General features: G+C 39.4%; 1 protein-coding gene across 1 annotated transcript in view; it reads right to left on the minus strand.

Moving 5' to 3' along the window:
• Positions 1 to 18,475, minus strand: part of MMP2 (matrix metallopeptidase 2) — a 29,400-nt gene extending 10,925 nt beyond the window's left edge. The window contains exons 1-8 of the mRNA XM_066327858.1: positions 17,900 to 18,475; positions 14,237 to 14,463; positions 12,653 to 12,801; positions 10,430 to 10,558; positions 9,525 to 9,698; positions 4,644 to 4,817; positions 2,596 to 2,769; positions 1,384 to 1,539 (exon numbers count right to left, since the gene is read on the minus strand). Of these exons, the coding sequence (XP_066183955.1) occupies positions 1,384 to 1,539; positions 2,596 to 2,769; positions 4,644 to 4,817; positions 9,525 to 9,698; positions 10,430 to 10,558; positions 12,653 to 12,801; positions 14,237 to 14,463; positions 17,900 to 18,043 (1,327 nt within the window). The 5' untranslated portion in view covers positions 18,044 to 18,475. The remainder of the gene's footprint in view (positions 1 to 1,383; positions 1,540 to 2,595; positions 2,770 to 4,643; positions 4,818 to 9,524; positions 9,699 to 10,429; positions 10,559 to 12,652; positions 12,802 to 14,236; positions 14,464 to 17,899) is intronic.
• Between the last annotated feature and the right edge of the window lie 5,526 nt (positions 18,476 to 24,001).

Raw genomic sequence — 24,001 nt, forward strand, 5'->3', positions numbered from 1 at the left:
GTGCAGCTCTGCTGAGAAAAATGTCAAAGTGGATTTCTCTTTTCTAAAGAAGTGCCAATATTTGGCAAGTTACAAAGATACATTTTGAGCCATTTGTATGATCTTTCTGCCCTCACCAAGAATCAAAATGTGCTTTTCAGAACATGCATTTTGCCATCTGGTTTACTTTATTTGTTATTATTATTTGGCTTTTGTTTGTCTTGAGGCATTTGACTCTTTTTCTCAGACGTTGAGTTAATATACTGTGTGAGAAAAAAATGGAGTGTAGCTCATTTGTGACATAAAGCAAGAAAAGAAGGTTTTTTCGAATACTTGTTTTACATAGAAACCAGTTTGTAAAGGTTATATCAGTTAAAAAGAGGAAGAAAGATAGTTTCGTCTTGGATCTTAAAGCATGCTTTAAGACAGCTGGGTTAAGTTTTGAACTCTTATCAAAGATACACAGTATGGGCTCAGAAACTCGCTTAATCTTGACCATGTCTCAATTCCCATTCTTAATTAAAGCAGCTAAGAACAAGGAATAATCAAGATTCAAATCAGATTTTTGTCTCATGTGATAATATTTTTGGCATATTCTTATTAAAATTTCTGAGGTGTGGAATACTGTAGAATATGGTCACAGTTAAAATGATCTCTCAGTAGAAAAGTGAAAAGCACAGAAAGATAAATGGAATATGGAAATGACTGCTTAATTGACTGTAGTATACTGGTGCCTCTGCAAGGTAGAAACTGTCTACATGAAAGGAATCTTAATCATGATACTACTTATGCATTTTACTAAGACTATCTGTGGAGGAAATAACAAATGTTAAAGATGTAGCTACATAAAAATACTGAAATCCACTTTTTCTCTAGGAGACTGCCTAATACATTTACGTTGAAGTTTCCTCCCACATGCTTTCTGCAAATGTTATTGTGATGATACAGCTTGAATTGTGAGAAAGCAATGTGAATTGTTTCCAAGCTGGGACACAGGAAGAAATATCCTTCCCCTCTTGCAGAGAGTCACAATCTGGGAAGCTCAGAGTGTTGCAGAAAGTAACATGCAAACCCACCCACCTCAGGTATTTCAAGCTAGAGACAAACATGGCATTTCATTTTCCCAGTAATGGCACTAGAAATTTTCATCTCAAATTTCGTTTATGAGGTGTTTTGATGCTCCTTTTCATTCAGTAAATTCGGTGACTTTCCATGCTTAAGTTGTGATGTTTGATTGAAATAGGAGGCCTGGTAATATGAAGAAAGCAGGGTGAAAGGAGCAGAGGATGTTTCTGGTGTTGGTGGGATTGTGCCATTTGTGATTAATTGCAAATTCTGAGTCCCAGATTTCAGCCTGTGCTTCCTGACTTTCTGATGGGTTCTGCTGATGGGGGAAGACTTTACCATATAGCTCCTGGATCCCTTTGATGTCATCCTGAGAAAGTCGGAAGTTCTTGGTGTAGGTGTAGATGGGGGCCATGAGAGCTCCCGGGTCCTCAGAGTGCTCTAATCCCATTGCATGGCCAAACTCGTGGGCAGCAACCAGGAAGAGACTGTACCCTGAATAACACAGTAAGACAGTGTTAGCTGCTTGCATTTAAATAGAATTGTGCCACATAGGTTATTCACAATAAATAATAATGATTAATATTTACAGCCTCCCATGGTGGACATCACACAAATTGCCAATAACGACATTTCACTGGAGTGATTCTAAAACCTTCCTTTGGAGGTGGTCTTTGCTGCCTCCCATCAAAGTGACTCTGAGCATAGTCTTAATAATTGTGTGAGAAAAGGAAGTGTAGAAAATATCATTGGAAATCCCTTTTAGGTACAGAAGATTTGAATTTGCAATCTAGATATCAAATCTTCCTTTTCACCATGAAATGGCTTGTAAGTGATAAACAGGTCTGTAAAAATGTGTCTCTGAGAACAGACTCTGAATCAAAACTGGTGTATTGTTAGGTTAGAAATAACCTTTTTTCATAGGATGACCTTTTATCAATTATATCCAAACAGTCTCTGAAATTTGGCCGGTTTCTTTCTTTCTAGAATAACCCTTTAAATCTAGCATTTATTTGTAAATATGTAAAAAGCCTTTTGCCCATGATCAAATATGGCAAATATTAACCAAAGTAATTTTAAATAGTAATATTCACCTCATAAATTTTATACTGTCTCACTCACTTTTTAAACATGTTTTTAGTCCTGCACAATATCAGCTACAGATGTATTAATTTTTTACATTTAGTATTTGTTCTTAATTTGTATCAGTGTATAATTTATTGCATACTAGTGAGATACTGTAGTACTTGTGACTTTTACCCTTGGAAGGAAAAACTGGTGAGGAGAAAAAAAAATCTACTGATTTATTACTTTATTTAATGGTTTTGTATTTTGGAAGGCTCCTGCAGCCACTATAGTTTTAGAAAATCTGAATATTTCAGACGAGCTCTGGGTATGACTCTCTAGCTGTAGTCTCATGTTTCGGTATAGGGACTTTGCTCAGATTTCAGGCCTGGGAGAAGTGCTGTAACCAACAGGAGTGATGAGTGTGCTGCCATGGGTGTGGGCACTGCTCCGTGGCCCCTGTGTTGCCCTGACAGGAGGTGTTACCTTGGTCTGGACAAAAGCCCCACTTGCGGTCATCGTCGTAGCTGCTGGTGGAGGCACACCAGAGCTTGCCATCATTGCGCCCTGCGCTCGTACATGACTCGTATTTGTTCCCAAGGAAGATGAAGGGAAACACACAAGGAGCTCCCTCAGAATTTCCACCAACTGTTGACATGGCTGTGGAAAATGACAGGAAAACACAGTGAGAAGGGGATCCCTTTTGGGTCTTCTTAACTATGCTGAAAGAGAAAGGAAGCAGAAATACTGCAGTCCTTCTAGGAAGGGCTTCTAGGACTTCCTTCTATGAAAGTAAGATTAAAAGTAATATTTGAAAATTGTCTGACAGAATTAAAAAGGAAAAAGTCTACACATTCCCATTGCAATGGACTTACCGATATTTTTGGTGGGGGTGAGAAGGAGCCCTGAACTCATGTTCACAGCTCAGGGAAAGCAGCAGTTTAACAGTGTTTCACAGAAGGTGATTGCCCAGCAAGTATCTCTTAATGCTCATTCCTTGTGTTATTTTTAAGTGTTTTAAAGTGTTTAGGAGGAAGGTAGGGTTTGTGTCAGAAAGGTTAAAGAGCTGTCGAATATCCACGTGGCTGGTGGGTGTCCCACTGAAGAATAAGCTTTATATACCCTGACAGCAGGGTACAGTTTAAAATCATGTGATTTTCAACATTTTCTAAAGAAAAGGATCTATTAAATGGGAATAACTTTTTTTTAATCAGTATTTTTGCAAAACCTTGAGAAAATTTCCTGTGTTCTCATCTGTGTAGTATATGGCAGTAATATATAAGAATAACACATTTGTATGTGCAGGTACAAGTATTTCTGGAGGGAAGAGCATGTAAGTGTATTTAAAATAATAGTTTAAAGTGGGTATCATGAACAGAACGTGAAAATTTAAAATTTAAATTCATTTACACTGCTATCTGGCAATTGCAGTTCCTTTCAAATTATGCTCTGTCTTCTGGAAAGGTACATGACAGCAATATAGAAGCACAGCTGGTTGTGTCCCTAATTATTTGTAAGTATTTATTTCTCATTCATTATTATTTATTAGTAGCCTTTTAATGCTGAAAAAAATCTTAATCTAAGCATATTTCATACTTCTAGTGATAGTGACTAGAAAACTAGGACTTTGATTCTAGATATACTGGGTTTTTTGTCTGTTGAATGATTCTTTAGAATTTTCTCTTCCTAACCTTATAGCAAGTTATAATGAATTTGATCCTTTCTTTTCTTGTCTTTTTTTTTTTACATCTGTAATATAAAATGGAAGGGTTACACCTGGTTATCAAAAGTAACAGAAAGCCAAATATCAGTACATTAAAGCTGTATTGCAAATGGTTAGGTCATTTTCAAGAGACTCCAAAAAATCAAAAAGCAGGATGCATGTAGGTTTGAATGCAGCTTCCCCTTGGCTCTGTTAAAAGCCAGATTTTAGAACTGCCACTGTTCACTGTTCGTCTCTGTGCTTATGACTCTAGTGTCACAAAATGAACACCTAAAAATGAACACCTGCCAAGCTATTCAACACTATAAAATAATTTTTGTTCCTTTATGTAGTAAAACTTAAGTTAGCAAGTATAAAAAAGTGTGAAGAAAGCTGAAATTTCTTTTTGTGGCTGAATCATTTCACTTAGTTCTTTTGGATTGCTGAAAAGATCTTTAACACAAGCTTAACATACTAAGCAGGATTTCTTTTTACAAGTGTACATGGTGAGTATTAAGCTAAAATATTATTCATACTCTCTTCTGTCTCATGAGGCTTCCCTTCCAAGGCTGATAACAAATTGTAGTCTCCTTGTAATTATCCTGCAATGGTAGCCATGCATTTGTCGGTTCAATGCCATTTGTGTATTCCTGGCAAACCTGTGCTGTGGCACACCAACTGATTGCTCTTGTTCCAGTTATATCCTTGGCCACCTCTGTTGAAACTGTGTCTAACTCATCAACTTTTGTGTGCTCTGGTGAAAGTGCGACAGAGGAGACTTGTTAAAACAATGACCAATTAGACAATGTTCTGCAAGTAACTTTCTTCATACCAGTCTCTGGACAGAATCCGTATTTCTTATCTCTGTCATAGTCTTCAGTGGTTCCACACCATCGGTATCCATCTGTCCTGCCTTCTGTTGTGCACTGGTCATAGGACTGGCCTTGGAATTTGAAGGGAAATTTGCATGGCTGCCCATCACCATTGCCACCCATTGTAAAAAGTGCTGTAGGGAGAATGAGAGAGGAAAATGTCAGAACACAAAGCTCAGTATCAACAGGGAATCACAGTGTGCCTGTGGGAATGTGCCTGGATCTGGACAGATACTGGACACCCATCAGATGTGATGTGCTTCACACTCAGAACCTCTGTTTTACACCAGCATTGAAATGCCTTGGCAAGAGAGACGAGGACTGTTACAGTCTCACAAGTGTGTAGAGGGGAATGGTTAAGATTGATCTTAACACAAACTCAGAACACAAACTTGATATTCCTTCTTAAAACAGCATTTAGAAAGAGGATTCTGAGCAAATCCCTCATGTTCCTTAGCTCTATGCTGATTCATTTACCTTCGGTCAGAGACGTTAGCTAGAATGGCAGACTTTGGGCAGAGTTTCTCTAAAATGCTGATGTACAGTTGAATAATAGTAAAATTGAATAATAACCTGTAGGTTCTTCCTCTATGTTTGCTTCTCATTTCTGAGAATCCCTGCTCAATAGAGAAACAGGAGAGGATAAGTATGACTGGTCCTCCAGCTAAATGCTGGAGGCTCCTTCTGTCCTTTCTCATGGATGAGGGATTAAAATGATTCAGATTACAATGATTTGAGTTCTGGGATTGGTTTAGGATTTTACTAAACTTTCTGGAATATCTAGAGGAGGACAGATACAATCTCACATGCTGATATTTAAAAAAATGTGTGTTCAAATTGAATTCCATGAAAATGCAGGTGGCTTGGAGTATCAGATATCTTGTGAATCTGACTGTGTCTTCTGGCTGCTCTATCAGTGGGAATCCTCTGTGGTAGGACAATGTGCTGTGCCACGTGCTGGTGAGAGGAAACTGTAAAAGCAACAAATTGCTCTAGGCCTTGCCCTGAACAGAGATAAAAAATACTTAATGCATTCATATGCTTATTCCCCTGGAGTTGTAAGAACAGTACTGTAGTATGACTTATCTATTCGAATTCTCAGTGTACAGCATGCATGATTTGGCCTTTTTAAGGTGTCCAAGGGCGCCTTTTCCCTGTCTCTCATCCAGTTAAAGCTGCAGCTAAAACCCGAATGTGTGCATGGGAAGGCATGGCAGGATATTTCTAACTTTGCTGTTGTTTTTATGACTAAATGGTCATTAAAGCCTCAGTGTTTGTGTAGGATGTGAAGGGGTTTGCTTTTGCTTAGTCTGCTCCAGCAGTGGGAAGAGGCATTGTTTATGTGTGTGCTTCTTTAGAGTAGCACTAAATAAACCCCTCGGACCTCTTCTGCTTAAGGGTGACTGGGAAAGGGCTCCACAATACAATGGGGTATTGTGACACAGATGGTCCATTTTGCCTTTTACACTTAAACCAGTATTTGGCCACACCATCAGGGACCCGAAGCAGAAAGTTATAGAAGTTCCAGTCCCACTAATGAGAGGACTTGCAGCTTTGCAGGCCTGGCTCACACACACAGGTTTGCTGAACTGCTCTGCCTGCGAGAGTGATTCTATCCGTCTGCATTATGGGCATGGATGGGGTCCTGTCTGCAGCACACACTGTGTCTCCCCAAAAAAGCAAGCTGCGAAGGTTGGGTTTTGTCTCAGATGCTGTACTAACGTAGGAAAGGTGCATTATCTAGGACTGTGGCTACTGTGACTGAAGAAGGACTTTATTTAAAAAAATGTAATGATAGAATTGGAGAGCAAAGTTAAACTGAGTTGTTTAGATGACTCATTTACCATAAGCTGCTTCCAGCTCTAGGTCTGGCAAACTCCACATTTTAATAGTCTTTTTTATATTGGTTTATGTGTGGCTAAGTTGCAAAAACCATATGGAAAGCCAGTCTCTTACTTTGTATGCAGTCTTTCTGAGTCACAGTCAGAATGCAGTTTTTCATTCTGCTTGAGGCTACATCATGTGATGGTAACAATGGTTTACTAAGTTTTCAATCTCCCCCCTCCTTACTATAAAATTGCTTTAATGTGAATGAAACTTGGAGACTGGGGCAGTTTCCCCAAAACAAAAGCCCAATTTACTTGTAAGGGGATCTTAAAGGGCCTTGTTCTGAATCAGGGTGAGCACAGCAATTTAAAAACTGGTGAAGATATACTGAAGTGAGAGCAGATTCAGATTGGACATTACTAATATGTGACCTTCACTTTTAGCTTTTCCTAGAAAAATCAACCACTTGTGATGTCAGGAAACCTCAGGCTGGAAGGCTGCTAAAGCCCTGTGGCACAGATCCAAGGTGGAGGCAGCTGCAGCTTCAGGAGGGTTCAGCCTGGGAGAGCAGTTGGGCAACAGCCTGCAGGAACTGGTGTGAATGTGAAGGAGGTACACACTCAGAGATTGTTAGATATTGGAGGACCAAAGTTAGGAGCCTAAACTGCCTGTAGTGCCAGTGAAGTTTGGAAATGAGACATATCAAGATCCCTTGATCCCACATGGCAAAGGAGAAGTTCAGCACATGTGTGTGAGATTTGTGTAGTAGGTAGATAACTCTGCTTTACCTTCTACTTTGACAAACTATAGTTCAATCAGTTTACAAAACTGGAGTACAGATCTGGGATTAACTTTAGAAAAGCTTGGTCCAACACCATAGCATTAAAGATGATTCCACATATGCACTGTGGCTCTGTCATGAGAAGAATTGAAACTTCAGTGAGTTAAACATGCGAGAAACAAAGCCAACAACCAGGAATGTTGCCCCTGACACAGACTCTCTGATGTAAATCCTCCCCTATCTGAATTTATTAGCTGGGATTTAGCAAATGGTGCCTTGGAATAATGAGTGAACAATGCCACTCTGCATTTAATAAGAAACATCTGTGCATAACAGTGCATGGATCTTGCAAAACAATTACATCAGAAACAAAAGGCTGAAACCCTTCTGTTCCATTTCAGAAACCTTGACACTGGCATTTCCAGGAACTTCACATTGAGAACCAGCTCTCCCTGACAGTGCTTCACTCCTCATTTTCAGCCTTGCATAACTTTAGGATGTTATGAAGGTGTATCAGTCAGAGTAGGTGGATCTCCATTTCTCCAGCTGCCTATAATCTGTACTTCCTTCTGACTGCATCTGAGTGCTGGCAGTATTTTAAAGAAATGAGATAGATTTTTCACTTTTTTGGCTGAAAGAATTAACCCGAGGAAGAGGAGATTGGGGGAAAGGTGGGAAATATAGGAGATGGCAAAATTCAAAATTTCACAAAAAAAAGGTAAATTGTGTAGTAATGGGCATGTGCACACTTACAGCCTGCTGAAGTAAATATTCTGAAAGTCATTAACAATAACTTTAAAAAAAATTAATTGTAGTCTGTGTAAAGTTCATAGTCCTTCTTGTTCATTCTCTATAGCTGTTTAAATAGCTGTCACCAGGCTAGATCCCAGCTCTATATGTGATCTATAACAGGCAGCTGGGGGTTTGGAAATTACAGAATAACTTTTTGTCTCATTAGGGCTAGAAGACTGATATGTACTACAACAGATTGTCTTTGTAAACCACCACCATCCTGATGCAGAAAATATGTAATCTTGTATTTGAAACTGGATAGTCTTACTTGAAAAATGCTGAAAATTTGCCAAGCAGGAATTCACTTAGTGTTTGGCTACAACAGGATTCCAGAGAATCCTGTTTTGAACTTTTCCTTTGTACACATACCTTTTGAAAAATGCGTTTCTTTTCAGACATGTACATATTACTACATGTACATATGTGACAATACTTGTGTGCTGGGATATGATGGGCTCTATTTATTCAATCTTGGGCTAGCAAACCACTCAACATGTTTTGTTAGCTTGAGGCTTAAGCATCATTATTTTTCTTTCAGCAATAATATTATAAATAGGTTTAGTACTATAGTTTCAAGCAGTATTAGCATGAATCTGAAAAAAGCACCATTGCTTTCTGGTTTGTTCTCTTTCAAGACTCTCCTATTATTTGTTATGACCCAGGAGTAGTAGACAGGAGTTTTAGTGACCCAGGGCTTGATATGAAAGGTAAAAAGAGTGATGATACACTCCCCAAAGCTAATAGTTGATTCTGTACAAAGGGAAAAAAATGAATGTGGGAAACTGCAGTACTGAGACTGGCTGTTAATATATGTGCCAGGAACTAGCAAACAGGAGGTGGAATGAGTGGGTGAAAGCACCTGGCCTTCTCTACTCTTCTCACTAATGATAAATTACCTCAGTAGGCTACAGAAAATTATACTTAATTGCTTCTCTAAAGGTTTCCTGCTGTGTGATGTACAGGAGATGAAATTAACACTCATACCAATAAATTGTCTGAAATGTTATATCCTCAAGCTGTAAAGACTCATCAAGATTTTCAAGCACAGAAATACATGTTCCTTTTGTTTTAACAGGAAACATATAGTCATAAATACATTTGAAAGATAATAATGATAATCTTGTGTATAATTTTAAAAAGTTATGGCTACATGAAGGTATTATACACCTTGTCTGATCTGCAAATGAATGTTTCCAAATATAACATAAAGTTCTTGTGAAAGAGACTTCTGTTTCTATTTCAAGAAGATAGAAATTAAGTGCAGACAGTTGTCATGGACTTCTAATAATTTTGTACAGATCCTGATATGTTGTTATGATTTCTGAAAGACATTCATTCCTTTATCTCAAAGGGAAGAATGTGGGAAAAGCACAAGAAGTAGATGAGCAAAGAAGGGAACAGTCTGCTAGGAAAAAAACAGTAGAAACATTGGTCTACTTACACTCATGGGGACAAAATCCATATTTCCCATCTGCATCGAAGTCTTTGGTTGTGGAACACCAGAGGAACCCATCGTTGCGTCCTGCGTCTGTGCAGCTGTTGTATTCCTTGCCATTGAACCAGAAGGGAAATTTACAATATTCACCATCTGCATTTCCATACTTCACTCTGACCACTATAAAGAGAACAAATGCAGTGATGAAATTAGCCACCAACTGATATAAAAAATACAGTTTCTGGACATCTTCTTTTCCTGGAAGATACTGATATAGAAATGCAGCCTGAATTTTCACTTTGAAATTCAATATGCTGCTGGTCTCTCTATTGGCAAGATGATCATAGCTGAATTATAAACTGGTGATTTAAAAATAATTACATGGATATTACTCATGGTGCAGTGTTAGAATCACCCAGAAAAATATATATGTTGTTACTATGGCAAGGCAAAATTAAAAACGTGCTGTTAATACATTTAGTAATGCAGTTTCTTAAGTAATATGATCTAAAATGTTCAGTATAGTTTCAAAGGTTCCAGGCAGCAGCTGAACATGAGCTGAGCATGCCTTGTGCCTCATAAACCACTTTGGTATTTCCAATGGGGCTTGCATGACATTTGCTGTAGCATGGGGGGACAGGGTGGAAACACAGACACACCCAGACCCTGGGGTTTATTTCAGTTTGTCACATGTAGTCATATGCATACAGTATTGGGACTGGAATATATAGACTAATGCATAGATAAATCACTTACTCATAACATTTTTTTAATGGCAGAAATTTTAAATTGCTTAAATGAATTTTCACCTCCTAATATTTACTGACAATGAAAGCATTTAATGCAGCATTAAAATAGAGCAACCAGCAGGCCATATGTTCAGAAACATGAAATATGAAGAAGTCTGGTACCTTGTCCCTCCCCAAGAGTCCACAGTTCATCATCATCAAAATGGGAGTCTCCTCCAATTCCTGGCCCTGGTGCAAAGGCGTGAGCCAGGAGACCATCTTTGCCATCAAAGGGATAGCCATCACCATGTTCTGCAAGAGCAAACAGACACAAAAGAGCAGCTTCTAATGACCTCAGGCAGAGTCTATACATGAATGATTATCATGTGTGCTTTCCCATCCAAGACAGCAGCAGAATACTTTAGTGAGGGAATTTAATGGTTTGGGTTGTGCTAGCAAGACTGATCCAGAAGAGAAGCAGCCAGTTCTTACAAAGGACATGAAGTGTTACTACCACAGTTGTTATGGTATTTTCTGTCTCGTAAGTATGGTGGAAAGGAACCAGAAATTGTGAAGAATAGTGAAGTATTGTACATGAGATGTGTGACAACATACACAGTGCTATTTCTCAATGGAGGCTTATTGGGAGTTGTAACTTAAATATTGTAGATGAGGGATATTTTCAGCTAGTTCGTATCACTCTCCAACACAGAAAGTGGAAAGTGAAGGCAGATTTCACTTTGCAGGCTGCTCTTTTCTGCTGCACCTCAGATTGCTGTGCTCTTTCCTTTGTGCAGGATACTCACTACCCTGGCAGGAAGGCACAGCTGGGTGTCTCAGCAGTGAGCTCTGGAAAGCCAGCTTGCTGCTGCTGCTCTGAGCCCTGAAGGAGCCTATTCCTTCACTTCAGGCACTCCAAGGCTCAGGCAGCTCACAGGGCAGCAGCAGGTTAAGCAGCTCTCCTGTTATTACACTGTAGGCTTTTCTTGGAAGTACACCACTTGTGGGTAAGGCAGGCTGGCACGGGCATAGCCCTGGTATTCATAGCCCTCCCACCACACTGACCTGTGCATCAAAGCTGGCTGCCAGCATCTCCAGTTGCATCATTTCTGGTCTTTTGGTCTGATGTCTTGGCATTGAACAGAAACCCTAAATACACAGGCCTCTGTTACACTGATTTCAGGCTGGTGTCACCTCTAATACTAGTTTACTAGTTCAGTTAATTCCCTTCAGGAGACTGACATTTCAGTTGTGAAGGGCAAAATTTGAATATTTATCAGGTGCTATACTCCTGTTTATTTCAAAGTGGACCCTTTACTTAAAAGAAAGGATAAAATGAAGGAACCTCAGCCCCTGTGACATGCAGTTAAGTGATAGGAATGACTGAATGTGGAAGGAGATCTTTGCCCACAGTTTCTTAGCTGGCTGTAGCAAGTACTAAAACCAGCAGAAACACTTCTGCTTTTGTAAGACTTTTTTTTTTTTTTTTTTTTTTTTTTTGGAAACTGAGCCCGTCTGGATGAGGATCTGAAGTCCTGAGCATACAGAATCTCTGCAGCTTTTGAGGTCAACTCATCAGTAGCTAAAGCAAGAAAAACTAGCTTGAAATGAAGGCTTTTACAAAGAGTTCAGTTATTCTTTGAACCCTTCACTTAACTTCCCAAGTCTACCTCCCAAGTAACTGGCTGCACAAGTATCTTCATTAGTATTAAAAATTCTGCGACTGTCCAGGAGAAGTGAAATGCCCCATGTTTACACTAAGAAGTCATAAACATTCTTTCAAGGGAAACCAAAATTAATTGAGAAGATGTGCATAATGAAAATGAATCAAGTCACCCATCATCAGCTGTACTCAGTTATGATCCATATTTTTAAATTCTTCAAGACCAAAACATGCATTGAAAGCTTGCATTCTGACATGCTAAAAGAATGGAAACCAGCTCTGAAATCAAAATTGGAAGTCACAAATCCATTTTTAAGCTCTAATATGTTAGAACCCTCACCACTATCACTGGAAAATAGCATACAGAGCTATAAATAAATGGTATAATGGCATTCCATTCTATTCTATGGCAGGAAGCCAGCTCACACCATCTGAAGATCTGTACCTATATGTCTCAGTTTTATTTCTAATTTTTAAATTTAAAAATAAAATGTTGCCCCTAGCAATTCTCTTTTGGAAAGATAAATATAGTGTAAGGATATTGTATAAATACTTCTCTCTCTCTCTTATTACAAGAAAAACTCTTAGTGAAATTAGATCTTAGCTTGCATGAGCCAAGTGTGAGCTAGAACAAGGTTTGCCAGAAAGGCTTTTGGGTGCTGCTTATTGAGGGTGGATCATTCTAACTGAGCATTAATGAAAGGAACAAAACTAAAACCATAAGTAAAAATAAAAATATATACCCCATCGTCCAAAATTAATCATAATGTCTGCTTCTCCATCATTTATTCGGTTAAATCTCAGTGGTGTGACATCACTCCAGACTTGAAAGGCTCGAGCAAAGGCATCATCTACTGTCTCGGGATCCAAATCGGGGGTATAGCCTATAATCCTGAGGGGTAAAAGCAACAGTTAAGTAACACACAGACATCCTCCCTGTATGAATTGCTTACTGCTCAACAGACTGAGTAGGCCCAGCAGTGATATCAGCTAGGAGGTAACACTGCTGCCCCTGAGATCTAAACACCTCCTTTTGATTCAGAGAAGTGCTTAGATGTGGCACTTGCTGTTTATTTGCTTTTGGAATTGACTCAGCAGCAAGAAGAAAATGATAAATCCAGATGCTGTAAAACCTGGATGGCAGTGGGCCTTGCACAAAACATTCTGGGTTTTGCATCAGCACTGAGACCAGAAAAGGAGCTCAGTAACATTCTGAAAGTTTCAAGTGTGGATTGTTGTGCTCTTTAATGAGAACAGAAAAGGAGCCCTTCTCCCTCACCTGTGTTGCTATCTGTATATTGTTTAATCCCTGTGGAATGCTAATCCTTTAGCTGTGTGTGGGATACATTGGCAATAAGATACATGGGAAAATAGGAAAAAGCATGCAAGATAAAGGTGTAGGCCTGACTTGAGAAAGGGACAAACTCTTAAGTGTGTTGCTTTCTTCTTCTTCATATGTTTTAATTGGACTTCTTAGTTCTTATATTATAGCCAGCTATAATCCATTTAAAGAAAAGTGTCCAATTCTTTGCTGCTGGGGCTGTGCATAGTGAGGGAAACTACTTTGTGCCTGAGGAGGATGAGGAAGATTCAGAGGAAGCACATCAGCAAGTAGGAGTTGCAAGAGCTGCAACAGGTTTTTTCAGTCCTTATTAGATTAGTTGCAGCCCAAAGGATGCTTTGAGTCCAAACTTGTGAGGGAACAGCAGACTAAGTCAAGCAGCTAAGACAAATCTGTTTTTTCTCATTGGTGGTAAATATTTGTTCATGGACCACCTAAGGTAATGAGTTTTTTACCACAATGAGAGCTGTATTCGTTCCTAACACTTCAGAAAAAGATGAAATTAGAACAAGCCAAACTTATTGCAGTAGGCTTGTTGTAGCTCATGTTTGTATGTATCTGAAATGCAATTGTTTGATTTTAAAATTTATTTAATAATTTCCTTTTTAGGACTGCAAGATGAAGAGGAGTTTGACCTCTGCAATCAATAGGTACTTTGGTCCTCCTGGAGCAGATGGGCAGGTGAGATACTCCTGCTCCAGTTCCCTTAGGATGCTTGCTGGAGAGCAAAGACTAAACCTCAAGTCTTTTTAGTTTCAACTAGAACCAGGAAGTTGATGTTGAGATGATTCTTCCTGATATATTACAATTTGAAATGACAGAGGTATTTGTTAAAGCATTTGGTAGTAATCCAAACACCAGGGGGTTATAATTCAAGGAATCTTGTCTGGCCCCCTAAATAGCTACTGCATTTCTAAGTGCCTTCTTTAGTTCTTGGAAGTGCTAGGGGTATATGTGAACAGAACCCACCATTACCAGTCTGTACCTGTATGTTATATGATTCTTTTCCCATTTTGGCTTTCTTGCAAAGAAGTTGTAATTGGCTACATCAGGGTTACCACAGCGGGGTTTCTTCATTGTCTCAATAGTATTTTGATCCAGATCTCCTGTTTCAGGCAGCCCAAAAAATTTCTGCATTTTCTTCAGAGTATCTTTCAGGACAAATAAATTGCAACTGTCTTTTGGGCAGCCATAGTATTTATTCAGGTATTGCTTGGGGAAAAAAAAAAAAAGCACAGAACAAAGATTTTAAAATTCATAAAACAAATAGGTAATAATTATAAATAAATAAATAAATACTATAATTCCATGTTAGTTTTTCACCTGTAATTTGCAAGCTTTCTTTTCAAAATTACAATTACAAGTAAGTGAGGGACCAGCAGAATCTTGTTAATTGACACAAAGCATACTTGATCACATGACATTGCTAATTAAACAATCATTTCCACTATTAGCTATCACCTTTACTTAATGAATTGCTTTTAGTTATTAGAGCATAGAGCTTTAACGTAGAACTACAAAGTAAAAATGAGCTTGTCCATGTTTTTGTTTCTATATGATGTATAAATCAGCTTACAGTTTTAGATTTTGTGCAATGATTTTTTGGAAGAATCTGCATTATTGAGAAACTTTTCAAGAAATCAAAGCAACCCCACAAATGATTGCAAAGAAAAACCCCATACTTTATTCAAACCAGACAGAGTTGTTTAAATGTTGGATGTGTTTGGTTTTGAGTCAAACATTGCAAAGACCTGAGGAAGAAAGTATTTGGTAACATCTCAGTTGCTTGGACACTGCATCCAACCAATATTTGCATACTTAAAACTCCACTGAATGCTCCAGCACATTATGGCCAGACTGATGTTTCTGATACAGCCATGGTGGTGGTTCACAAAGTTCTTTCTCATTAAAAAAGAGTGGTCATAAGGGACCCAAGAAATGGCACAAATCACATTATTTTCATCTTCTAAAATAGTACCCATGAAAGTCTCTTCCCCTTCTCTTAAGGATGGGTTTAGAGCGTTTTATGCCCCTCTGTGAAAGAAAAGCTACAGCCATGTGAAATGGGAGATATTCCCAGACTGCACCCAAATGGGTGCTTGGCCCTACACAGAGCTGAGAGATGCCCTTGCCAATGGTGCTGTGAGACAGGAAGGTTCCAAGTTACTGATCTTTCCACTAAAACCAGTCTGCAGCTGAGGAAGAAACACCCTTCAGGTATTGTATCCTAAATATTAACTGTGAGTCCAAGGGAGGAAAACACCTGAGTAAGATAAAGGTATATTTGTCAAAAATACATGAGGAATATCAGGGAGAACTATTTCAAACTGAGGATTACAAGAAGCCTGACAAAATGACTGCACATTTAAGTTTTTGGGCCAGCGAGTGTTCCCAAGAGAAACCTTGTTTCATGTGTCTAATTAATTGCTCAAGTTCACCCAGGAGACTGAGAATAAAACCACAACACCAGCAAAATAAAGCAGGGGATATTTGATGACTGCAGTTGGTCAAGCCTAGCTTTCACCACCTTCCTCACAAACTCCATCCTGACCTCATCTGCCCAGCATAGGAAATGGTTCAGGGATTACTCAGAAAAGGATTTAATCAAGATGTTACACCATTTTCTTCAGAAGGTACTCCATCCGTCATGATTAAGCAAAGACTATGACTAGTTTTGTGATTTTTGTAACTTCTGATGTGGTATTTCTCCAGTGGGGACTGTGGCATTAGCAAATAAAGGACACAGAGTGGTTTAATCTTTGCTTCCACTGAGCTGCTCTCCACATGTAGTTAATGGGGCCTGGAAATTATGTGAAATGCATTAAGAAAACAATCAAACAAGCCAGTTTGTTTCATATCCTAGTTTTCATTTCATGTACTTTGATGGATTTTCCTATGCTTCTTCTTGCCTTCCCCGTGGTGTAATACAGACTGTACATCAGGACAGACATTTACTGAAGAACCAGGCTGCTGCTCTTGCCATTTTAGGTTTGGGAGCAAGCTATACAATTAAAAATATAAACTGAGGCGTGGCAAAGAATTTTACTTGCCAAGATTCTAAATAGAAAGCTAATCCCTTTCAGTTGTTCCTAAAATGGAGATTTTACTAAAGATGAGAAATGCCCATGATCAGCTGTTCTATGAGGAGAGAATCTTGAAGAAAATGTAATGTCTGTGCAAGCCACATCTTGGCCTAGGCTGTGAAATGCAGTTTCCTCAGAGTCAGCAGGGAGCTGTGGTGATCTGGAATTTTGATCCAGCCCATTAATGAAACAAGGTCCAGCTGCAACATAGCAATTTGTGTTCTGATGCTGAGTGTTGGGGCTGTTCTGATGGAGGGTGTGAGGAAAGGCAGCCAGTTAGCATTGCCCAAGAATACCCCAAGAAAGACAAAGAAGAGCTGCAGTGTTTAACCAGCTTGTAATTTCCCTCTGAGTGCACATAATAAATAGGTTGTTTGAAAGAAACAGAGATGTGGGGAGATGTGGATTGCAGTTATTGAATAAAAGCCTGGCTGTGTCTAAGAAAATAGATTCTCTTAGAGTGGTTAAATTGCTCTCAGACACGTGGGACCCCACTCTCCTCTCCCAACTGCACTGCCCCTGCCCCCAGCAATTGGCTACTGTGCTGCTAAGGCAAAACCTTGGGTGAATTTGTTTTGTTAACGACTGAGGAATGCCCTATTTGGGTCAGTTTGTCTGTTTTTCCTTAACTTTCTGACACAGCTCCCAACTGGAAATTCTCTCTCTACCCTCCCCCAGACCTTCTTTAACCTGGCAAGCTTCCCCAAGATGCACACAAACTCCTAAAGAAAAGTCAGCAACTTTCAAGTCTCTGTGTCCTAAATAAGAATAATTTATCTCAATCCTCCTTAAAATGGATTTACTGCTGAAGAAGAGAAATAATTTAGTCTATAATTTAGATGCTAAAATAAGGACAATCCATCTCAATCTTCTTTTAAATGGATTTCCCCATAATGTCACTTTTATGAAAGTCCACAGAGCCAAAAAAAGGTTAGACTGAAATGCTATAGTTATAGCTATAATTTGCTAATATCACAGAAATCCAAACTCCTTTTTTTGTCCCATACTGGATTTGGGAAAAGAAAATCTTTTAACCTCTGTGACATTGTTTTCCAAAGTCAAAACTAGTCACAATGGCTTCTGAAATTCGAGCCAGCTTTCAGTTGTTGTGTCCCTTAAAGTTGTGTTTATGCAACGCACGGTAAACAATCTGGAAAACACACTTCTGATACATGCACTAAGGGAGTCTCTACTGCCCTCACTTCTACTTGATTTAAGTAAAAAATTAGATGTCTCTTATTTGCCCTTCTCCCCTCTTACCATTACAATTTCTTGACTATAATCATGATGATTTAATGAAAATATTTTGTATCATGAGACTTCAGGGAAAAAAAAAATCCCCAAAAAGCTGACTTTTTTTGCTGGCTTAAAAAATTTTAAGAGAGGAAACATTACTTGGCTCCAGTTTTAACTTTTGAAAGCTGATACCTTTGCTAGCTAGCTAGCACTTCCAGAGACTCCAGGGAAAGAATGCTACAGTCATTCCTTAGCCTCAGCTGAAACAAGAAAGAAACATCTGCTTATGAAACAACAATATAAATCTGAAGCAAAGATGAAACACTTACCACTGCTAGTTCTTTGTCTGTTTTGGGAGTGCTGTCTCCAGGAAACTTGATGATTGGTGATGGTGCTGCTAGAGTTTTGTAAAAAAGATATACTTGGATGAATAGTACTTTAAAAACGAAGCCACAGCCAATGTGGGTCTTCATTCTGCCTGTACTTGTGCTCTCCTCTTTGGAAAAAACTTTTCCCCACCGTCTCTCTCCGTTACTTTAGCTGCAAAGTGCACCAGTTGCTTATCTGCACATCTTAACTCCCAGCACCGTTTTCCCTTTTGCTTGCTCTAGCAATTCCTTTGTATGTTTAAAACATCCAGATGCGCAGTCTCAAGCTACCACAAGAGGAAGTCTGAAAACTAGTGGAAACATGAGAAAAGGGCAGTTACCAGATGTGATTGCTGTGATTTTAAGGTAGCAACAGGCAGATAGTTACTGTTGCTGAAAGAGGCCACATTTTCTCCTCATTTGAATATATGAAAGCATTTATTTATGCCAGAGAAGAGGAAAAAACAAAACCTGACTTAATCTTGAAGACAAAGTGTCTTACATATATTTTCAATTAAAAAAAAAAAAAAAGATAAAGAGAAAGAAATTACAAAACATTATTTTCCTGGCTAAGCATTTTTACTGTTTTTCAGCCCACTGAAAATCTGTGTCAGAGATATAATGATATACTTTAGTCACATGTGGTTATGCTCCCCCACAGTGCCTTGTAGCAAACATTTTGATTATGGATTCTGAGACAGACCCTGCCCAGGGCAGTGCAGCTGAGTGAGGCTTCTTGTCCCCCTCCTGCTGAGGCTACACAGAGTGTGGGTCTGTCCTCAGGGCTCACTGTGAGCCTCGCTCTCTCCCTGCTCTCTGCACAACGTGCAAAGCTCTCAGTAAGATCATTGTGGCTTCTTGGGTTCACAACCAGCTTGACCACCAACAGACACAGGGTATCACCTCACCCCTACAGCATAAAAGATAATTAGGCAGATTCAGCAATAGAAATGAACTTCAGTAAAGGATGTCAGGGAAATTGTACAAAAGCCAGTGTTTGCTTGTAATGGAGGTTTGATCACCTGGTGCAGCTGCCTTAATCTGAACTTTTGGTGTAAATATGGCCATTGTCATTGACAGTCCATTTATTGGGTCATTCATAATATTGCTGGCTTTGGGGAGTTCTTACAAGTGGAATATTATTTTAACTGAATATTCCTAATCTAGGGGTTTGGCTTGTGACTTTTCAAGATGGGAGGCTGGCAATTCTGCATGATTGCAAACTGTTCTGGCCAGCCAAGGGTCTACAGTTTCTACTAACACAAATCCAGCTATGAAAGTTCCTCTGACCTGTATGTCACTGTAAATGTTGCCACAGCTTTCCAGTGAGTGCTAAATGAAAGTTTTCCATATATGACCCCTCTTAATAAATAGGGCTGTCGATGAAAATACTTTGCAGGTGTTTGATGTTTAGTGTTTGGTATTTATATGATATTTGATAATTGATTGTAAATTGCTAATATTAACAGTTGTTTGATTTATGCTAACATCAAACTATTTTGCCAACTGTACCCCATTGTCCACAAAGTGGATAGTCTTACAAAAAGGCAAAAATTTCAAAGGAGGGACTGAGGGTCTCAGAAAGAAACATTTTCAGAGGCTTTTGGTGCCCATACACTTCTACTGAGAGCCCAACACAGCAGCTGTAAGCAGAGCTGTTGGGTGAATCAGCCATGGGAAACAGCACTTGAAGCTCAGGAGAGAAGGAGGAGTTACGGGAACTTTGTGCGTGAGTGGAGCTATCTTTGTCAGCAAGTGGCTTTTTATTTATCCCCGCTCATCCTTTCAGGAGCGAATCCGACTGACTTGAGTTACAGTGAACAACTTTCCCCTAATGGTTCAGCTTTGAAATGACACATTCTTTTTTAGCTTTTCCCCATCAGCAAAAATCGATGGTCATTTGAAGTGTTGCCTTAGTAAACAGCAGTTCTGAAAGTATGATCCAGTTTTTCCGGAGCCTGGTACTTGGTTGTAGAGAATGGCTCTTCTGCTTTGGGATGACAGCTCATATTTGTATCTGGCCATGCGACACTGTAAGAGAACAAAGGCCAAGGAAGCCTTCACTACATGTGCCAAGTTACTCTTAGGTCTCCTTAATTAAGCAAGTAAAACTATTATGTATCATGTTGCAAATTCTGCAGTTATCTCTGTGCTCCGTGTTAGGTCAAGGGCTGATGTAAATCTTAAGGCATGAGAACCACGTCATTTTCATAAGAATTTCAATGTAATTTATGACAGCTTAGCAGCTTGCATTTAGAAGGGGACTGTGGTGAAGCTGTTTAATGCCAAATGTGCCCTGGCACATTCCAGTTGCACTCATAAGCCTCATTGAAAACTAATGAATGCTCTGTTCTCTGTCTGTCCTAATGAATATCGGATCAGAAATGGATGAGGAAACTTTTGAATAGACTGTGAGGTCTGTGCAGTTTGAAAATGTCACTGTATTTTGTTTCTTATCTTTGCTGGCAGTGAGAGTAGGTTGAGATCACCTTTTAAAGACACTTTGTAAATAAACTGGCAAAGCAACAGAAACCATGCAGACCTGCAGTGAAGCATTATTTCTCACCTTTGCATTTTTGCTGGTATATTGCTTTGCTGATATTGTTTCAATGTGTGAGCAGTTAAGCAAGTTATGCTCAATTAGGAAACATAATACATAATGGAATATTGGATTTATGGGTATTGGGTGAACCAATAGACTGAGTTTCTGAGCAGTCAGTGAAAACATTCTCTTTCATTAGCACATGACATCAGAGATACTGGCTGAGCTGCCCTCTTTCAGATTGGCAAAGCAAAAGAAATTCTGGTGACACTTTGTTAGAATAGAAGTCCTATTGTACTGAGGCTATATTTGGGGTAAAATTCTTCTTATCTCCTTGTATTTGTCTTTATGGTCTATGCCATAGTCTATTCTTAGTGTGCTGCAGAGGTGCTGCTTTTTCAGGTTGGGAATGCAGTGGTGCTCAGGCCTGGCAGTTGGGACATTCTGCTGCTGGCTGCCCTCTGCTTTGTGTCTGAGGTTGGGGTGATTGACTCCTGAGGTCTGTTACAGCCCAAATTACCCCATCACCCTACCACTCTTGCTGAATTTGAAGACACGGTATGATGTGTTTTCTTATCTCAGACTAGATAAGCTCCAGATCAGGGAGCCAAACTCTGAAGGGTCTGAAATGATGTATTCTGACATTGACAGATTGATGGGTTAACTGCTGTTAGTGTTTGGTGCACAGACATTCCTCAGCCCTCCCTACTCTGAAGAGATTACCTTTGACAGTAATTAGTGACTTCTGGGTTGACTTCCTAAAAATTAAACATTAAGGAAAGAAGAAAAAAACCTGCTGAGAAGAGAACCTAAGGCCATCTACCAACTTTTTGGAAGAGCTGAAGCAATAATCTACATCTCCTTTCTTTTATCTTAATCCTCTGTAAGGTATTTTGTCTATATAAACAGATGCTACCTCTGGATTAGCTACAGAAAATGAACAGCGTTGAATCTCCTACTACTGCCTTTATGCATTTGTGGAAAAAATTAATCTCTCTGTTCCATATAGTTTCTATATTAGGTATTTCTCTAATATAGACATTGATGTATCTCTTCTGAGCAATAAAAGGCTCCTCTATAGTTACTGAGTTTGTTTCAAGTTAGAACCACTCCATATTGAAAATTTTAAACCATCTAATTTGTGAGTAAGATGCCAAATTTTCTTCATAAATGCCTACTTCTGTGTATTAATAGTTACTGTATGGCAGACACCACACAGACTGAGAAGGCAAATACCTCTTTTGAGGGCATACTTCAATAATAACAGTAAAAAGGGAATCATGATGACTTTTGAGCTGTAAGCTACATATCTAGGTAGTTCTGACTGTGATAAGAGAAACACGAGCATGCATTAATGTGCTGCTTTTATCAAAGGATTTTTCTGTTCAGAAAATGATTTTTGAAATGATTCAGAAGCACTCAGCAGTTTCAAGATTAGACTTCAGATGGTGTCCTAGATAATTTGCTCACAGAGGAGTCATCCCTCCAGAAACATACTGTAGCAATTCCTACTGTCACTAATTCCAAAATTTTGTCAAAAGCTGATGATTTCCTTGTGGTTACAGAAAAGTATGCTAGGCAGAGTGTCATGAGCAGAGGCCATTGGAGGATGATGGATTTATTCCTGGTGGGGTTTCATGTTTTAAATTGAAACCTGTTGCTAGGCTGGAGAAATAAATAATCATCAGGACAATTCAGGTCTTAAGAAAACAGCTAATCCTCTGATTACCAACTCAGCTGGTTCTAACTGGGTGCAGTGGGATGTGAGTCTGCAAGTAAACTATTGCACCATGTGGATATAACCCCTTCTCGTGTGCTTTCTAGGTCATGTGCTATCAGTTTATAGCTTCTAGTTTAGGGAGCAAAACAATTTATTAATGTAGCTATTGTAGCTAAAGTCAACTTGCATTGACTTTAGCAGGATTTGTGGAAAAGAAATAACTCAGTAAAGTTGTCAGAGCTACTGTAGTATTCTCAGAGTGTTTCAATCAGAACTTCTAAGGAACTGGAAAACCCAAAGCTCAGATAATGGAAAAGTTTGCCTAAAGTTCAGGAAAGGTGCCAATGAAAATATCCCAAGATCCAGTTTAGCCAGACCTTTGGCTACTTTTTGGTTTTCCAGGGTTGCCTTGTGACTCATTCTCTTTTCAGAGATCCCATTTTGCAATTTCTCCTCGATCAGCATCCAAAGACTTCTTTCTTCTTGTCTGGGGAAGAAAATTTTATAAGTACCAAGAAAGCAAAGACCTTACAGAAGAAAGCATGGGACTGGACTATCTAAAAAAGGGATTGTGAGGCCTTTTACCACATGTCTGACTTGTAGGACACTGTGGCAGAAGTAGCAAGGCTGTGAGTGTGGTGCCAGACTGAGGCTCCCCTGAGCCTGGGGTGTGTAGGAATCATGTATCTGCTTGCTGCCCTTTCTTAGTGTTACCTGTCTTGAAGATGGACCATCTATACAAAGAACAACAGTGACACACTCAGGGTCTACATTCTTTCTGGGGTTTTACAATGGCAAGTCACTAAGCTCCAAGCACCTGGCTTTCAGTGCTTGTAACAGAAATGGTGGGAGCCTGCTGCAGCTGGCTGAAGGAGATGTGTGCTCCTGTAAGAACAGAGGAAGGTGTGGTATTAGCAGTTTATCTGTTTTTGTAAGGCTTTCTCTAGGAGGCAATGGTTAGTCACGGCAGTCCTCACTGAGTTTAAAAGGATTAATCAGTTCAGCAAGATCTAATGTATATTGCAGACAAGTGAGCTCATCTAAGCCCTGTATGTTGAAGGGTTGATCCTAACAGAACGTAAGCTTTAAACATCCACATCATTTGTTATCTGGATGTGCTCTCTGTCTGCTCAGCAGCTGGCTCAGGCTTCAGTGATCTAATTCACCGTATCTGACCACCACATGAGGGAGTCTTTAAACTGTTGGAAATCAGTGTTTGTGTGCATGGAGGGATGAGAGTGGAACAATGTACAAAGGGTCAATCGTTGGTACCAGATGTGATTTTCAGCATGTGAGGTAGAAATTATATTCTTCCTTTTGTTTCTCTCTTCCTTTCTGTTTTACTAAGTTAGGTCCTAAGGATGTGAAGTTCCACTGACACATGGATATAATTTGTTAGCTTGCTACTAAATAAGAAATCATTTTTTAAAATTTGATAATGAACTCGATTTTGTGGATACAATGTGCAGAACTAATTTGTCTTCAGATATACAGGTGGGGCCCTACTGGTGCTTCCACATAGTGGTGGTTCAGAAGTCCTGATGATGCTGTATTTGGTTAAACTTGGCAAACTCAGCATGATCCACAGTAGCACTGGGAGCAGATCCTGCTGTCTACACTGTTGTTGCCTTGTGCCATGTGTTGTGAACGGGCCTGAGGAGCTCCATGTGGCACCTCGCAGTGTAAAATGTGAGTGAAGATGATGGCACCAAGCTCTCTGCTAGCCACGTGGCCACCCCAAACTCTCACAAGAGCAAGAGCAAAATGGATGTGAGAGCATGATCAGCTCCCAGGCCCATCG

This window comes from Sylvia atricapilla, chromosome 12, assembly GCF_009819655.1.
Source record: "Sylvia atricapilla isolate bSylAtr1 chromosome 12, bSylAtr1.pri, whole genome shotgun sequence".
Classification (NCBI taxonomy): Eukaryota; Metazoa; Chordata; class Aves; order Passeriformes; family Sylviidae; genus Sylvia; species Sylvia atricapilla.